This window comes from Cinclus cinclus, chromosome 4, assembly GCF_963662255.1.
Source record: "Cinclus cinclus chromosome 4, bCinCin1.1, whole genome shotgun sequence".
NCBI classification, from domain to species: domain Eukaryota; kingdom Metazoa; phylum Chordata; class Aves; order Passeriformes; family Cinclidae; genus Cinclus; species Cinclus cinclus.
Window position 1 is genome coordinate 7815961 of NC_085049.1, and position 18971 is coordinate 7834931.

Consider the following 18971-nt stretch of genomic DNA (forward strand, 5'->3'; position numbering starts at 1 on the left):
TTGTCAACTAAACCAGAGCACTAAATACCACATCCAGTTGTTTCTTGGACACTTCCAGGGATGGGGACTTCACCTCTTCAGGTTTCAATTCTTAACCACTCAGTCAGTGAAGAAATTCTTCCTAATGTCCAGCCTGGAGCAGCTTGAGGCCATTTCCTCTTGTCCTGTCTTCCTGGTTGCCTGGGAGAAGTGACTGAGCACTACCTGGCTACACCCTCCTTTCAGGTAGTTAAAGCCAGTAGAGCCAAGCTCACTATCATTAGGCAAGGCTTGATATTGTTGCCTGTTCATTAAATATCCAGATGATAACTCCTAAGTTTGTATTTTCCACTAAACAGATAAATAAATGGAGTTGCAAGAGACTACATACAATAACCAAACTAGATAAATTACTATTAATTTCTGCCAGAAAATTGTGTGCACTCAACAAAAATTACAAATTGCAGATCTAAAGTATTTGATACATTTGGGCAAAGCCTTCATTAAAGTGGGAATTGGTACTCAGATACCTTAGGCAGGCATATGCTCCAAGGAGTAAGGAATTGCATAATTGAGAAAGAGGCACAATCCTTAAAATAAAGTCACTCTGAATTTGAGACAAGCATCTTAATGCAGTCTGAGCTGTTACTTGAATGCTTAATCTTCTTGGTTTGTTTTAATTGCTTTTCTATATTAGGTTTGTGAGAAAGGAAATAATCCTAAATTGGTGGAATTGTTATTAGCCAATGGTGCTCGAGAGCAGGATGTTCGGAGTGCTTTGACCATCAGTATAAAGAAAGGAGATAGCCAAATCATCAGCTTGCTCTTGAAGAAGCTTAGCCTTGATGTCACCAACAGCAGTATATGTCTTGGAGGATTTGGTTTTGGCAGATTAGAGCCTTCCTGGCTCATTCCTTTGTTCCCAGATAAACTTACTCAAACAAGAAAACAGAGTGAGTATGTATAGAAATTGCTGTACAAAATGTGTCAATATCTTTTGATAATACTAGGAATGTGTTTTAGGTGAAGACTTTCAGTTGAGAATCTCTTCATAGCATTCAGCTTCCTATAGAAAGTTTGGCAAAACTTGCAAATAAGTCTAGTTATTTCTGTAATTTTGTTGAAGCTACCTAGATTTCTTGGAGATTATTTTATCTTTTCAATTTCTTGTACGCACAGATGCAGGATCTGCGCTGGCAAGGATGGTGCTCAAATTCCAGATGAAGAACATTTCAGAGGATAGATCAAGAGCTTCCTCTGATCCAAACTTGTCTGAAGATGGAGTGGATAGAAACTATGATTGGAATTTCATACCTGACCCATTAGTGGACAGTATTTTTCCTTTGAGCGATGATATTGATAGTGAAGGTAATTGTTTTTCTTTTCTTTTTTGCTTTATATAATCTAAATCTAATGTACTAGGGTTAGACTATAGCCATAAATCAGTTTATTTGTATTTGAGATTTAACACTTCCCATGAAGAAGAACTTCTGTCTAAAATCTTGTTTGGGGTAACGTTGGAAAATAGTTTGTGGTAGGTGCTTCATCTACAAAACTAAGACCTTGAAGAATTTTATTCAGTTATAAATTTAGAATTAGTTTGTCATCCATTCAGTTTTTTGTAGAGAGAAAGAGTAAGATTCTTGCAACTGAATTTAGATTTTTACTTTTTCTGTCTGTTTCTGAGCTGCCTTTATAGTCTATGACAAAATCCAAGAACTTCAAGAGCCCAATTTGTCTCACCATGACGTCAGGTGTATTGTGATCTAGAAACCCCTCTGTTCCCTGGGTAATCTGTAAATAAAGTTGATATAACCAGATCTGGTATAGAGGACTTTGTTATTAACAAATAAAGTAGATGAAACAAGCCCAATCCCAAAGATAACTAATTGATCAGAAAGTGTAAGTGACAGGTTTATGTTCAGCCCAACACCATCCTTTGTAACAAGGACATTTGAAAACATTTAATTTATAGGAAAACAGCATTTCTGTCTATAATACCAGCAGCTTCATAATGAAAGTAGCCTTAATTTTTAATGTATCTTTTTTGTTGTTCAGATGTTGCACTTGTTTTAGAACAGCTGGTTATTAAAATCATCACAGATGAAGAATTTGAATTTTGGAATTAGGGAATCCTAAGGATTTTTTTATTCTGCTTTGTTCTTTTCCTTATATCATTCAGCACCACTTTTAATTTCTGTAGGTCTAGTTGTTGCCCCATGTAGAAAAGTTGTTATCATAAAAATGCAGGAGTGATTTCAGGAGTTTTGAAAGTAACTTTGAGAAGAGTGACATCAAATATCTCCAGGTAATGACACCAAATGTCTCCTAAATCACCAAATCCAGATTGGCATTTGATGTTTCATTCACAATAAATGTGAGAGTGCGAATTTATCTATTGAAATGCAAACCTTTTCTATTTTGAAAATTTATTTACACTGAAGTAGCAGAAAGATGTGCTATGAAACATGCATAATAATCGAAACCCAATGGAAATTTTGTGTCATAAATCATCAGTGCAGGTGCTGCAATCACCTGCAGGTTGTACTTGAAGTATGTCAGGTGAGTGTGGCCCCTCTGCTCCGAAACACACCGAAAACATTCTTGGCCTATTGCACACAGAAATGGCCAGTGAGATCCTGCCAGTGTTGATGCTTTTGAAATGCATCTCTTTTTTGTATGTCAGCATTTATACTACGGTTGACTTTTGAGCCTCATTTTTAAATACATTTTCTTACCTATTTCCGTTCCTCTGTTCAAGGAAGTGAAGGTTCACTTTTTACAAAAAAGAAGTCCAATTCCGTTGCAGTTGCTGATTTATATTATAGGGAAATGGCATGTCAGAGAGGTTCTCCTACTTTGCTGCGCCATTCCTACTCTGTGGTAAGTCAGATCCGTGCTCATTCCAGGTTTTTAAGTCCATCTACATAGCTTACTCCAAAATTGTTAATAACAAATGTTAGGAAAGGTAATGTAACTATATGGGCTTTGTCTCACTGTTGCCATTCAGTGTTTCCTTCTGTTGTGGTGCACTTTCTGTTGTGGTATGAATGAGTTAATGTCAACAAAAATTTATGATCACTAAAAAGCAGACACCCTTTTGAAGTATTCAGATTTCCAGTCTGGTGTTCAAATGGAAATACAGGGATCATGGGCCCATTCACAAAGGCTTAACTTCCCCTTAGTGGAGCTGGTCTTCAGCAATGAGCAATGGAGAGAGACTGATTCCCTAAGAAGACATAAGAGGACAAATTCATGGAATCTAAGTCAGGTTCCTTAGGAAGGAGCCTGTTGCTTTCCATTGACTGTAAAGGGAAACTGGAGAGACTGGCTTTCCTAGAGAAAGTTATGTCTTGTAATACTCTGCTCCATCCTATTACTGCACCCTAGTGAAAGTCATTCTGGGTTGCCAGAAATGTACTACTTCCCCTGTGCTTTAAATCTACCATTCTTTCATATTGCATGGATCAATGTTTCATAAAGATGTGACCTATTGTTACTTTGGGTTCAAGTGTATAGTTTTTTTTGTGCTCTCCCTATAAGCTCTGATAAAAAGAAATCAAAATAAAAAGAGTTTTAGTGAATTTGGATGATCTCAGGACATCATGGTGTTTTTCTTGCATTTTGCAGGGACCTGGCTCAGATTATGAACCATTAATGAAACAAAGACGAAAATTCTTGCTCTCAGATGAATCCCCCAGTAAGTAAATGATACAATTTAAGGTATATAATGGATTTTGCATCCTTAATGCTTTCATGAGCATAGCATGCAAAGATTTGAGACAGATTATATATTTGTTTAATAGGAGGATACATTTTGGAAATACTACAGTGAAGTACAAATAATGCATATATAAGGGTTTTTATTTCTTGGGTTCCACAAATAATTTATGTAGGCAATGGAATTTCATGAGTGCTCTTACTAGCTTTCAAAAGCTCCTTCTTTTGTGCAGTGCATGAACATTCACCTCTTCCCCTTCCCTACAGTCTTATAAATGTCTGTGTCTTAATAGAATTCTTCATGGATTTGGATCTTAGCCAATATCCAAACATTCACTCTCTTCTGCACCTTTAGATCCCAAGCTAAATGATCATAATTTTACCTAAGCGATAACTGAAATCATGGTATTTTCACATTTTTGTTTTAATAGAAGGCGTCTCAAAATTGTCATCACATATAAGACCATCAGACAGTCTTTCTTCATTGATCTCAGAGAAAGAATATATTAAATCACTAGATCTTTCATCAAATGAGCTGGAGAACATTGATGCCATCAGTCAGAATAGCTGCTTAACTAGTCATCTGGAACACCTTGAGAAGCTGGAGCTCCACCAAAATGCTCTTACAAACATTCCAGAACAACTGTGTGAAGTAATTCTGCATAATTTTATGTAACAGAAGTTGAAATTAGTTAAAATAAAGTGTCGACCTCTAATAATGTAATCCATATGTATTGTAATAATTTATCCATAGCAGTATTACTCAAGAATATGGGTGTATGTTTTGTTATGCCTCATTCATTTACTCAACTTTCATTTCTAATGAACATGAATCCACCAAATGAAAGTGGTTTAATGGGTTTATTTTAAGTCATTTACTGCAGAGAACTGCTTTAAGATGTGTGATATTAAGTAGCATAATAATGGCAGTGGAACAGAGAACTGCAGGCAATTAATATCTTAAATTTTATGAAATGGAGCTAACTGTTTTTTAATAATAGAAATATTATTGGTTCATTTTTATGATTGCTATTTTCAGGAACTTTTCCATGTGAGATAAATAGAAATAAATTAATAATTTGTATAAAAACATAATTCAATTCCAAACATATAAATTCATATTTTAACTTTTTGCAAACAAATAATCCTTTTCTTTCAGAACTTGAAATGCTTGACTTATTTGGATTTGCACAGTAACCGACTTACTTATTTCCCGACGTACTTACTGAAAATGAATTGTATTGCAAATCTTGATGTCTCACGAAATGACATTGGACCTTCCTTTGCTTTGGATCCATGCCTCAAATGTCCAACTCTAAAGCAACTTAACCTTTCATACAATCAGCTGGTGAGCACTCCTGAATTTCTGACAAGGGTTGCTGAAAATCTGGAGCAGCTCTTGCTGGAAGGGTAAGTAGCATGAATAAGTGGACTGTAGCATAACAAACATAATAGGAAATAATAGATTTGTCATGCAGAATGATGACTCTTGTAGAATGGAAAAGATTATTTAGTCACTGGTGAAACTTTGACCTTGTCTTCCAAATGTGCAAATTGCTACCATTTTCATAGTTGAATTGCAGACTACAAGACATGAGAATGATTTGGACCTTGATAGAATCTAATAGCATTGCTGCTCCATTAACATAATAAATATGTTGTAGTTCAGTTTCTTTCTGCTACCATCTTATAAATCCACAGGGCTGTGAAGTCTGATATATTCAACTAGGTTTTCTATACACACAATACAGTTTCCACTGTATTTTGTATGCATAAAAGCTTTTCTGGAAGTAATTTTAGGTATTGGTATGAATATGTTTAAATGACAGATAAAACATGTAGCTTTTTGTTTGCCAGCACTTACTGTCATATTTCTTAGTGAGGTAATTCATACCTGTGTGGAATTCTTAAGAATGCAATTAGTGAGAGCTCTGTAAACTGCAGACATTTTCTCATCCATTTCCTACTGTTCATGCTAAGTGAGATGGTGAACTCTGTTAGTAATACCACCTTGGCAAAACAGTGGATGGATCTTTCTCTTCCTCTTTCTAGTGTTCTTCCCAGAATACATGGTGTAAAATTATATCATCCTGAACTCCATTCCATACAGGAATCCTTTTTTAAAAGATTTTTTAGGTTGTTAGTAATTCTATAATTATAATATTGCAAACTCTTGGTTTTAGTACATAGAAACTCTCACAAATGCTACAGTTCTCTTTGTGTGGGATTGAGCTCCTGTATGTAATCAGTAAATTAAACCTTGCAATACATTATGACACTTGGTCTCCAAATTAATTAAACTGATTTTGGTATCAGTCATGTTATTCCATGTTGCCACATGTACTAGTGTTTTTGCTGACTGGTCAGTCTTTATGTAGATAAAGTTTTATTTTTGTTTTACTGGTGTAAGGGTGACTTTGTCAGATTAAGACTACTTTCACCTTTTAACTAACAGTTTCTAAATAAAACATGGATTGTCTTTTTTCTTGTTATTATAGAAACAAAATTTCTTGCTTATGTTCACCCCTATGCTTGAAAGACCTGAAAATTTTAAACGTTAGTAAGAATAGTATTTCATCCCTTGCTGAGAATGTCTTCATGGGCTGTACAAAGCTGGAGCAGTTCAATGCCAGGATGAATGTTCTTGGTAAGTATCTATGAAAATAGGATTCACCTTCTAGAAACTATTCCAAGTCACAAAATTCCTTTGCCACCAATATTTGGAGTCTTGGGAGAACAGAAAAGAGTAATGCCACATGTGCTTGTCCTTTATACAGTTTCCTAAGCATCAGCTTTTGATCACTGAAGCATGGAGTATGCTTCCAGTCACTTGAGCTGACTCACCTAACTCATCCTGTTCCTACATTTGAAGTGGATGCTGTAGAAATTATTGACTGTACTTGAGGCTGTACACACTGTTGAGGAAGGTTCAAAGAAGAGAAAGTAATTCAGATTTAGCTTGCAAATCTAGTACTAACACAAGTTTAATACTGCACTGTAATACATAGATGTATCCTGGCTTATACCAGTGTGTCCAGCAGGACCAGGGCAGTGATTGTCACCCTGTATTCAGCACAGACCACACCTCAAATCCTGTGTTCAGTTTTCACTGAACAAGAAAGATGTTGGGGTGAATCCAAAGAAGGGTAGAGGAGCAGGTGCAGGGTCTGGAGCACAAGTCTGGTGGGGAGCATCAGGGAGAAGCTTAGCACTCTCTAAACTGCCTGAAAGGAGGCAGCAGCCAGGTGGGGGTTGGTCTCTTCTCCCAGGGAACGGGAAATAGAACAAGAGAAAACAGCCTCAAGTTGTGCCTGGGGAGGTTAGATTGGGTATTGAGAAAATTTCTTCACTGAAAGAAGCACTGGAACAGGCTGCACAGAGAAATGGTTGAGTCACCATTTCTGGAGATAGTTTAAAAATGTGGAGAATGTGGCCTTTAGGCCTTTAGTGGTGGACTTGGCAGTGCACGGTTAATGGTTGGGCACAATGGTCTTAGAGGTCTTTTCCAACCTAAATGATGGTATGATTAAATATTCACCACACTATATCCAGCATTATCTTCAGAACAAGAGAGAATGTTTGATTCAGTTGCCTGCATGCAGGTGTCATTTGAGGTGCCCTGAATCATGAATCATCCCCCTGGGTGTACAGCTTCTGGTCCAGAAAAAGCAGGACTTCCATAGCTCCTGTATTTTATCTTTAAACCTTGTGCAGACAGCTCAGGTAGCACAGAAGAGACCCCCTTCACTAGAATCCAATGTTAAGGAACTGAATTGAGTCCATCCAGGGTGTGTACCAGTGGCTTAGCATGTTTTTTTGCAAAGGTGTCAAAATCACTTTATTTATGCAAATTAAAAATTATACAAATTAGATTTCCACTTATGCTGTGAGAATTCATAAGTTGCTGTTAGAATTTATTCTTTCTTCAAGACATAAAATCTTCCATTTAGCAATTATTGCCACATTATTTCAGAAGGTAACTCTTAGAATTCCATTAAACACAGCTGAACTATCAGACTCATTTTAATAAGAATGACAAATCCTAGGTCACATGTGAATCTTTTGTATACTTGCAGTACAGTAAAGTGTAAGTAAGGTTATTTTGGTGTTTAATGCCACTAGGAGATGAAGGATAACAATGTATAATTTGTTAAAAGCCAATGTATTAATTAATTTTGGGAGTTTAGTTTTTAATAAGCTTTAAAAAAAAGTTTTGAACTCTGCCTTTGGTAGGTGATACCTTTGTAATAAAATGATAGACTGACCTTTTAAACTCCAGTCTTAAAAATAATTTAAATCATTCTTAAAAATCATAAGATTAACCTCTTTTTCTGCTCCAGAAAAAATACCTGACTTGTCATCCAGCATAACAAGTTTAAAATTATCCCAGAATTGTTTTACTAATGTTCCAGAAGCAATCCTTCTTCTACCACAGTAAGTTACTGTTTTATTCTTTGATGTTAGTGTCAAGTTCTTGATAAAGAATCTGATGAGAAAACTGTTGTTAAGCAGAAAATTCTGCATGTTTTACTGATCTTCAGGGAATCCTCACTGGTTAAATCCAGAATTTGGTAGCTTTTAAACTGAGGACAAATTAGCCACATTTCCTTCATGATTCTGAAATATCCTCAGATTCAAATCACTTTTATTAAAATATATTCCTTGACAGCTGAAGCTGACAATTCTTGATGAGATTGCTGGAATTGATCTCATATTTCCTTGGAACCAACAATAAAAAGTTATCAGCAATTTTTCCTATTTGAGTTCTGCAGACTTTTGCACAAGACTACTGAGATTAGTTTTTCACTTCCCAAATAACATGAGATACTTACTCTCAAAGAAAAACACTTCCTCTAGAAGGAGTTGTAATAAAAATGCATGTGGTATTTATTTTGCTATACCTTCAAAGCACTACTTATGTGAAAATTGGACTTCTGCTTTTTTTATAGAAGTTGCTGACCTTAACAGATAACTAGAATGAGATTGTGGAGGGAGTGCTTGGAAGGGGTGATCCAATAGGTGTAGGGAAATGTGAGTGCTGATGGCACTATACAGAGCAGATCCATGGATTTGGGAATTTATATCAATGAAATTAACATGATATTGCACAATTTCAGCATGCTGACATTCACAGCAGCAGATTTAATGGATGTGTTGAAAAAAATGCAGTTTTCAGGTTCTACATCTCCCAGCTCAGACAAATCAAAAAGGTGTTGTGTGCTTTTTTGTGTGCTTCATGTTTCATAGTAACATAAACAGCATGTTTGTCCAATAGGTGTAGGTGGACTATGTCATTTCTGCACATACATGTATTTGAAAACATGTCTACTTGTATTTGGATTTCAGCCAGAAAACCATCTCTTCTGATAGCTATTCCACTTGTTTATTAAAAGTTAATACAGCCTTGGTTCCAGCTAATCTGGGTTTTATTTTTTTCATTTACTAACTTCTCTCTTTTTTGTGTTCATGTTTTTAGTTTGCGATCAGTAGATTTAAGCCAAAACAAGATCGAAAGCCTGCCTGGACCAGTGCACTGGAAGTCACTAAATTTAAGGGAGCTGTTCTTTAATCATAATCAAATAGATGTCTTGGACTTGAGTGAAAAGGCATGTGCATGGTCTAGGCTAGAAAAGCTACACCTCTCCCACAACAAGTTAAAGGAGGTAAAGTGTAATATTCTACCTAAAGAAAATTTAATTGCTTTTCAGTTGAATGCAATTTTTCAATGTTCATTTGATTTTCATGTCACCTCTTGTACCATTGTACACTATATTAGTGAAATGGTATCTAGATGCAAATAGTACTCTCTGTGAAGGAAAATCACTATATTCTATTCAGCTTTTCTGCCTGGAATGTGTCATATAATCAGTTTGCATACTGAATTACTTCTAAGGTCTTTTCTCTCTTACTATGGGATATTAGGGATATGGGATATTTTACAGCAGTAAAAATAATGCCTAGTATTAGTGTTCCTCATTTTTTCAAACATTTAATTGCTCATTAAATGTTCTTTTATTTAGATTCCTCCTCAGATTGGCTTCCTAGAGAACTTGACTTCTCTGGATGTAAGTCATAATCCTGATTTGAGATTCTTTCCTGATGAAATGGGAAGACTGTCCAAAGTATGGGATCTTCCTTTGGAAGGACTCCATCTTAATCTAGACTTCAAGCATGTGGGATGCAAAGCCAGAGACATTATCAGGTTTGTTTTCTGGTTGTTCTTGAATATTCCTGGTTTGCTTTCTTGGGATTTGCAGTAAGCATTGAGAAAATAACATGCTCATTTATCTAAGACATGCTGGTGTGTCATGTGAAATCCAGCATACTGCTCTGTGGAAGGTTATGATATCAACACACACAGATAAAATAGATTAGAGTGTTATGTTAACTCTTGAATTTGATGCTTCTATAAACTGTGCAATAAATGGTGCTTACCAATTATTTGTAATTATGTGTATTGTGTTCCCCAGTGCACTGCACAATTCTGGGGTAATTACAAAACAAAAAAGACATATTCTGAATTAAACTTCAGCTTTCAAATTATAAGAATTATAAGACAGTTATAAGAACAGTAATATCAAACAGATACTGAAAATTTGAAGAAAACGGTATGGTTCTAGATTTTTCTTTATTCTTGAGTTCTGTTAATCTTTTTCTCTGTAATACAGAGAAATAATTTCTGTGAGTTTTGCAAACTTTTTTTCTACCAGATTTCTTCAACAACGATTGAAGAAGGCTGTGCCTTACAACAGAATGAAGCTCATGATTGTTGGAAACACTGGCAGTGGGAAAACTACCCTGCTACAACAGCTAATGAAAAACAAACGAACAGAACTGGGCTCTCCAAAAGCTACAGTAGGCATTGATGTGAAAGACTGGCTCATACAAGGGAAAGGCAAGATGAAGAAGGAGCTTATATTAAATGTGTGGGACTTTGGAGGTATTTCCTGAGTTTATTTCCTTCACTATTGTCTTTTCTAACATTTTAATCATTACTTGTTCTTAGAGTCAGCCTGTGGGGTAATTCAAACTGGGGACAGTAGAATCACAAACATACACCAAAAGTCCAATGACCACTTATAAATTAGTGAATTCTGTAAATTAGCAGCTAATCCCTCAAATTTAATATAAAGCCTCAGGAATTTCTTATCACTAAATCTGGTTCTACCATTCATTTCAACTATAATACTTCAGAATAATAATTTCAGGATAGTAAGAAGCTGCTTGTAATCACCAGAAGAATCTTTCATTCTGTTTCTCCCTTTTGTGGTCCAGGTCTGTCTAAGCTCTGCAGTATCACACGTTTGTAAGGTCACAGACAGCAAAGCACTTAGGACAAGCCTTTGAACCTTGTGTTTCTGAAAAACTTTCTAAGTTTGGGGGGCTACAGAAGCACTTCTAAAATCCAGGGCTATTTGAGGCTGTAGAAAAGTTATTTTTAAACAGATGTGTATCATCATTTAAATACAATCTATCACAATAATTGCTTAAGCACAAACCAGCACCATTCAAGCTGGATGTCTGGCTTTAGTTGTAATTTTAAGTGCTTAATTATATGAATTTATTTTGAAGTTGCTGAAAGTATAGGAGAAAGAAAAAGAAGAAGGTAGAAAGAAAGGAAAGCATGAGGAAGAAATTCAGTATTGGAGTTTTAAAAGAATCACAGCCTTTGAAATTGTCTATGCAGCAACCGTGTTTATCCAGTTAAATCTTAACACTTGATATGAAACCAGTGTGTGTGTTTTAACATTTACACTTCAATCAATGAGCTACCACACAGTGCCTTCCTCAAATTTGTAGTTATTATGGTTTCCTGTCCATTTTTATAATTTTCTGCAAACGTTAATTTCATTTGTGAACTCGTGGCCTGGGGATGTGTTCCTCTGCCTTTTTGTGATCTGAAGATGTTCAGTCTAGGAAGTACTAAACAATGGACATTTTTGGTCATTAGGACAAGAAGAGTTTTATAGTACTCATCCTCATTTCATGACCCAGAGGGCTTTATATCTTGCTGTTTATGATCTCAGCAAAGGAGAAGCAGAGGTGGATGCTATGAAGCCATGGCTTTTTAACATCAAGGTAAGACATACAGCATGGAATTTTCCTTTCCAGGGAGCTATAGGTGAACAGCAAATTAACCATAAATATTTATGTAGGGGAAGAAGAAAAAAAAAATTCTTCAGAAAGTAAGGATAGTAATAGTAAACAAGAGCTGAAATACGTCATGTATTGGATATAAAAGTATTTCTAGGCATAAAAAGACATGATCAGCATCATTTTGGACTTAAAATCGTACAAAGTGATGTGCAAAAGGATATTTTGTATATTCTGGCAATATTTTGAATTTACTGATGAAAATAAGAAAGGAGTACTATTAAAGAAATAATGAGTTAAACTTGCATTTTTCTTTTACACCAGTATAAATTTTGGGGAAGTCAGAATTGGACTAAAACTGACTATGGACAGGTTTGAACTCATGCTATTAAGTGTATGCTTAGTATCCTGTTATTAATAGGAATTATTCCATAACTAGGGAATTGACCTGAGAATCTGCCTGTATGTTTGTCATTTTTTCTAAATGTTTATCTCTATTTTTGGAGCTATTCCATGGTGAGTGAGCATTACTTGTCTTTTCTTTCTGTAGGGTGCTTATCCATGACTGGGCAATACACTCACATAAAGAGTTTGTTTACTGATCCTGTTAATGAACTTGTCTTTTTCACTCTTTTCACCTTGAGCAAGGATACAGGACAGCATTGCAATCAGTTTAGTATTGATGGAAACCACTTCTGATGTGTTCTCCTTTGCTATGCAGTGTTTGCTGATGTTTCACCGCTGCTTTGTTCCAATGACAGCTAGCAAAGTACCATTTCTTTTGGCTTTTCCATTTTGTTGGATGTTCTTAATGAATAATGTCCCTCTATTTTACTGCCAATAGTGTTAATCTGCAAAGAAAGAAATCCAGGTGTACACTCCTTCCTTTTAGAAAAAGCTGATTTTTAAATATTTCGTTTTAAAAATTGACAATTCTCTGAATGTTTGACTAAACTGCTCTCATTTTATGTGAATATGAAACACTAAAATCAACATTCACTGTTGAGTTAATTAACAGTATGGATCTCACTAACAGGCTCGAGCATCAACATCCCCTGTCATTCTTGTTGGCACTCATTTGGATGTTTCTGATGAAATGCAACGTAGGACCTGCATGAGTAAGATTACAAGAGAGCTGCTGAACAAGCGAGGCTTCCCAGCAATCCAGGATTACCACTTTGTCAATGCTACAGAAGAATCTGATTCCGTGATCAGACTTCGGAAAATCATCATTAAGGAGAGTCTTCACTTCAAGGTAAGCTACATACTGGTTTTAATGTTAAAAACATCCTTGTTTTACTGAAGTGAATACATTTTTGAACATTAATGCAAAATAAAATAAATTTCTGTGTGATAGCAAAGTCATCTTGCCTTCTATCAAATGTTACACACAGCAAAATAGTGAAGGAAAATCGCCAGTTTTGTTTTAATTTGATTTTCTTCCCAAAAAATCCCAGCTAATTTCTGTTTTCAAGCACTAGGGCCATAAATCAAGTATTTAATTAAAAATGAGCCATCTTTGTCTTACAAGAAAATTTAATTTAAACCTTGGTTTCTTGGGCAGCATCATGTAATTACAGTAAGTATGCAAGATTTCAGGGAATGGGAAATATGATATTGTGGTTTGTGAAAACCAACTGATTTCCCATTTACTGATTGCATTTTACATAGCATGAAACTATTTTTAAAAAGAGGAAAGTTAATTAAAGCAGGAAAGGAAGATCCTGTGGACTGAGTGATCCTCCTAGGAATCTCTGCACTTGTAATTCTGTTGTCTCCAAAGTCATCCCAACTCATTCTCTGCTCTATCCTTAGCCATAGCATGAAGCCCTAAGTGTGAATGAAGAGACCAGCCCAGACATGGAGCTTATAGAAAGGATCTTATCTGTAACAAAAATAATATACTTTTTAATTATTTATGCAACAACACATTTTTTGTTTATGTCATAACACATTAAAGAGAAAAGGTGGTGTCCTGTGCTACTTAAATCAATGGCAGAACTTCATAAATCAGACCAGAACCCAAATTTATTTTGAATGACTGCTTGGAATATATTATAGAGCAAATGATGTATTTATGAGTGGTCTCACACCATGGTGTTACAAGTAAGTTAGTGTACACACCCCTCTAGTTTCTCTCAGTATTTAGAAGCTTAGCCATATCCAAAACCTCCCTAACTTCTTTCCACAGTGCAAGGAACAGCTAACAAGTCCTAAATGGCAAGGAGGTGCCCTCTTCAAGTGAAATGGGTTAACTCCTCTTCTCATACATCCAGTAGGCATGAATAGAGCTGGTGTTCTTTTGTGGCTTTATGTCTCACCATACTTACTCAACACTTGAGAGAAGTTCTGCTTTTTGAAAAATCTTGTTCCTTTAATGTCTGCATCTCTTGACACTATGCTTTAAACTGATGTTTAAACTTCTACACAGATGTAAGGCGGCCTGAAGGAAATGAGATAATTACCATAAATGTTGTAGGTAGTTTGTGGAAGGAATGTTACAAGGTATTTGCTTAGAGGTTGAACGAAGTGAGTTTGGTATTCAGCGTTGTCATTAAGTACTCTGAAGTCTTGGAAATTACACAAGGTACTAATTTCATCTGCACAAGATACCAATTATATTTTTGACACATTAAAAACATCGCAGTGCATTGATGAGAGAAAGATTATAGTTAAGAAGACAGTTTGTAAATATTGGGAAAGTTGTTTCCCACTTCCTCAAAAAAGTTAGTAGTCAGCACGCATGGAGAAAGGAAAACCTGACTGGGTACTAGAGATTACCAAATATCAAAGGGTGTTTGTAGTAAGGAATGGAGGCTCAGGAAACAAGCAGAAAGCACCCATTGACATCACTCATGTGGCTAAATTTATTTCATTCCATTGTCTTGTCCACTGGCTGCCAGCAGTGGAGACTTTTAATTGAGCTACTACCCTCTTTCCCCCCAGTTTACCTAAAGACATGGCTAGAGATATTCCATATTACAAGAAGTATAGAGGTTTTTATTAATTTCTCTTTTGTTTTAACTGAAGATGATATCAACTGCTCATACAGTGAATATTTTCCTTTTACTTTGAACCAAAACTTCTCCTGAAGTAATGTCTTCTGAGAGACCTCATTTATTATTTTTTTATGTATGAGTAATATGGAAATATTTTCTTCTCTGAATATTTATTTATAGAAAGACATTATAATTCTTAAAGAATAATTGCATCTACATTTCAGAAGCCATGTTAGTCAATAAATGAGTATTCTTGTTCCTTTCTGCTACTATTGAGTGGACATACACTTCATATCTTCTTTTATTTTGTGCATTTCACGTGAGTAAATTAATACATTTAAGATTATTATTCCTAATTTTACAGATCAGAGATCAACCAGTGGTTGGTCAGCTAATTCCTGACAGCTACCTGGAGCTGGAAAAGAGAATTCTGCTGGAACGTAAAAATGTCCCAGTGGAATTTCCCGTAATTGATCAGAAACGCTTGCTGGAACTGGTGCAAGAAGGCCAGTTACAGCTGGATGAAAATGAACTCCCTCATGCAATTCACTTTCTGAATGAATCAGGTAAAATATTCTCTTCAATTTGTGTTTGTTAGCACTTCGTTGTAAATCTGCAGCTGACAGATCTGTACACATTTTTAAGTCTTTCACAAGGTTGCCACCAAATGGTAAGCTGAACTGTCTAAGCCCGGGTAACATTAGTCTGTTAAACCCCATTTTTAGGAAGGGAATTCCATGACTTGAAGGATTGGTACTGTAACAGTTTGTATCTCTTGCTCTCTCTCACCCCTGCTTGAAAAATTCTACTGCTGATTAGGCAGCAAAGTTGCTGAATAAAGGTGTAATAGCTCCAATAGCTGGATCTGGTTAGAGGAACACATGTAGCAGCTTATGTCAGTGCAATACTGACTTCCTAAGATTAAATAATAAACCCCACAGAACTTAGCAAAAATGCAAGTCACATTAAAAATCTAACAAAAAGACTGAAAATAAAGGTAAAGCTGAGCAAGCCATGCTTGCACTCTACTGTTCTGAGATAATGACATAAATATAGCTGTATTTATTATTCAAACTGTTTATGTCAAGTCATATAATAAAACCAGCCCAGAGTGGAGTGCTTACTTTGCTTAATCTTGATCTTGAGCAATGCATTGCTAATTGCAGTATTCTTTGTGCAGGTGTCCTCCTTCATTTCCAAGACCCAGCACTACAGCTAAGAGATCTGTATTTCGTAGATCCAAAGTGGCTGTGTAAAATCATGGCACAGGTCAGACTGAACACACTTTTCTGATATATATTTGTATATGTAGGTATATATATTTATGTTACATTTTCCCCTGTCTAAAGCCACTGTAACTCATCACTGCTCCTTCTTCACCATTTCTTTATTGGTCTAGAATTTCCTCTAGGCCCACATTTTCAACCTGCTTCTTTCTGTTTCTGTTGCTTTCTGGACAACTGCCTGTGTCATTGCTTGTCTGTTCTTACATTGTAACGTCCAGTATCATTTAAACTGCATTGGAACCAAGAATACATGTAGAATAGAAAAAGCCTGTGGATGCAAGATAAACGTGCAATATGTTGCCAAAGGTTGGGATGAAAGCTGGAACTTTGGGCTAAAGGCTGGAGAAAGGGGGAAGAAATTGAATGCTAGGTACAGATGGTAGAGAAAAGTGAGTAGATGTGGAGCTGGAATGGGAGAGCAGCAGACTGACTTCTTAAGTGAGACCATCATTGAGAGGTTGATCTAGAAACACTCTCAAAATTTATTATATGTACTCAGTTTTCTAACCTCTGAAATTTTCATCTTGTGATGAATGTACACCTGAAATTGTTTCACTTTTTTTAAAAGATTCTGATGGTGAAAGTGGAAGGCTCTTCTAAATACCCTAAGGGAATTGTAAAGCGTTCAGATGTGGAAAAATTCCTTTTGAAGAAGAGCAAGTTCCCTAAAATTTATATGTCACAATACTTTAAACTTCTGGAAAAGTTTCAGATTGCTTTGCCATTAGGAGAGGACCAACTACTAATCCCCAGCAGGTAAGCAAGGAGCTAAACCCACAAATGACAGCCATAGAGATAGATCAAAAAAGAAACCTCCCATCAAGCTAACTAGTTTCACTGATCTTCAGAGCAATTTGGTACATGAAAGCATGATGTGCTCTTTGTATATTACATTCTAGGAAATGCTTTCAGAGGAGATATATTAAGCTAATCTTGTAGCAGATAAAGCCTATGTTGTATCAACATGGTGGGTAAATAGAAACTACAAATGATAGAATACTTTATGAGGATAGTACTTCTTTTGCAGTTACCATGCTTAAAGACTACAGCAAGGAGATTATAATTTAGCTTCACACAGCAGTGTGCCAGCATTACAGATATTTACTGCCATATAAAAGATAACAAAACATTTCCATAACCTATTTGCATGAAATGGGAACCACAGACAAGTTATTAAGAGGCAGTATCTCCTTGTAGATACTAAATGTGGTAACAAAAAAAGTGTTATGACTTTAAATGTGGTATTTTTGTTTTATCTGAAGCAAATAACTCAGTTTCTCGGCCTCAGTTACAGATTTCCCTAATGTGTTTAGTAATGTTAACATTGCCAAATGGAGAGAGTGTAGCATGGCTGCACTGATTAGGATTTTTATGTCCTTCAAAGCCCCAGGATAGGAAGATTTTATCTGAATGTCATACCTGCCTTATGTATATGTCAGATTTTTCTCATATTTGCATTAAATATCTAATGATGCATTAGTGAGGTGCTGTTGGGTTTAAATTACAGTCAGAAACTTTACTTTGACACAAGCAAGCAGAATAAACAAACACACTGTTAGCTCCCTGACCATCTGAATCATGCATCATTAATAAAGAATGCATTTTAAATGATAAATAATATATGTCATCAGCCTAGATGTATTATCATTAAATATTGTCTTAATATTTTTATTTTTTCAGCTTGTCTGATCACAGACCTGTTATAGAGCTTCCTCACTGTGAAAATTCAGAAATTATCATCAGGCTTTATGAGATGCCATACTTTCCTATGGGATTTTGGTCCAGGCTGATCAACAGGTTGCTTGAGATATCACCTTACATGCTATCAGGAAGAGGTACAAATCTCTATCTTCAAAAAGGAATAGTGTGCAAGTTTGCCTTGAATGCCAGCACCTTCATGTTAAAGATTTAGTCCCCAACACTGTTTTGCTTTAGCTAAATTCTGAGCACCTCAAAATGTAAGAAAAAGATAGTAGTCATTTTTGTGACTTAAAAGTATCCAGGAACAGATAGTACCTAGTCTTCACAGTGGTGTGCAAAAGAAAGTTGTGAGTGATCCATTTCTCTCCTTCAGATGATAGAGATAGGGGAAATCCTTATGTTTATGCAATATTGCTATTTGTTTCCACAAAGAATACAGGAAGGGATACGTCTACACAGAAAATCAAACTGCTTTTCTTCAGGTTCATCAATTCTCCCTTTATTGAAGTCCCAAAGTTTTTCTTTTATCTGAAAGAGGGGATATGTCTTTACTTTTTTTCCAATAATTCCATGCTTTTTCACATGGTTATACTCTATAAATATCACTTGTAAATGCCTGATGCCCTGGAATTCGAGTTTCTTCTGAGCATCAAATTCTAGTTTCATTCTGCTATTTCATGTGTGTGACAGGAAAAATATAAATCACAACTATTTTTCATATTTTGCCTGAGATATTCTGTTCTTGAACCTGAATGTACCTAAGCATTTCTGTAATGCCTGCCTGCTGCATGAGTTACCATCTGGTTAAATACTTGCAGTTTGTGGATATGCCTTGTAGTTTTTGTGGGGCTATGCTGCCTGCAAGGTTGTAGCCTTTGTTTGTTTTTTGGGTAAGTATAACCCTACAATCATAATTATATATTCAAAGTACCATGAATTATTCTGAATATTTTAAAATTGGCATTCATATTGGAGATCAAACTTTTAATCTAATTTTATGTTTTCTAGAGCGAGCTCTTCGTCCTAACAGAATGTACTGGAGACAAGGCATCTACTTGAACTGGTCTCCTGAAGCTTATTGTCTAGTGGAATCAGCAGCATTTGACAACAACCCAGACAGTTTTTTGAAGATTACAGCACCTTCTTGCAGAAAAGGTTAATTATTCCTGAGCCTGACTTTTGCTCCAGTTTG

At 35.8% G+C, this 18971-nt stretch overlaps 1 protein-coding gene across 1 annotated transcript in view; it reads left to right on the forward strand.

Moving 5' to 3' along the window:
* The window catches only part of LRRK2 (leucine rich repeat kinase 2), a 63635-nt gene that overhangs the window by 27750 nt on the left and 16914 nt on the right, over window positions 1-18971 (forward strand). Inside the window, exons 19-36 of the mRNA XM_062491600.1 lie at window positions 677-932; window positions 1159-1347; window positions 2741-2862; window positions 3610-3679; window positions 4134-4351; window positions 4859-5109; window positions 6198-6346; window positions 8040-8133; window positions 9176-9362; window positions 9720-9901; window positions 10410-10639; window positions 11651-11778; window positions 12830-13048; window positions 15157-15358; window positions 15973-16061; window positions 16647-16834; window positions 17759-17913; window positions 18788-18934. Of these exons, the coding sequence (XP_062347584.1) occupies window positions 677-932; window positions 1159-1347; window positions 2741-2862; window positions 3610-3679; window positions 4134-4351; window positions 4859-5109; window positions 6198-6346; window positions 8040-8133; window positions 9176-9362; window positions 9720-9901; window positions 10410-10639; window positions 11651-11778; window positions 12830-13048; window positions 15157-15358; window positions 15973-16061; window positions 16647-16834; window positions 17759-17913; window positions 18788-18934 (3076 nt within the window). The remainder of the gene's footprint in view (window positions 1-676; window positions 933-1158; window positions 1348-2740; window positions 2863-3609; window positions 3680-4133; window positions 4352-4858; window positions 5110-6197; window positions 6347-8039; window positions 8134-9175; window positions 9363-9719; window positions 9902-10409; window positions 10640-11650; window positions 11779-12829; window positions 13049-15156; window positions 15359-15972; window positions 16062-16646; window positions 16835-17758; window positions 17914-18787; window positions 18935-18971) is intronic.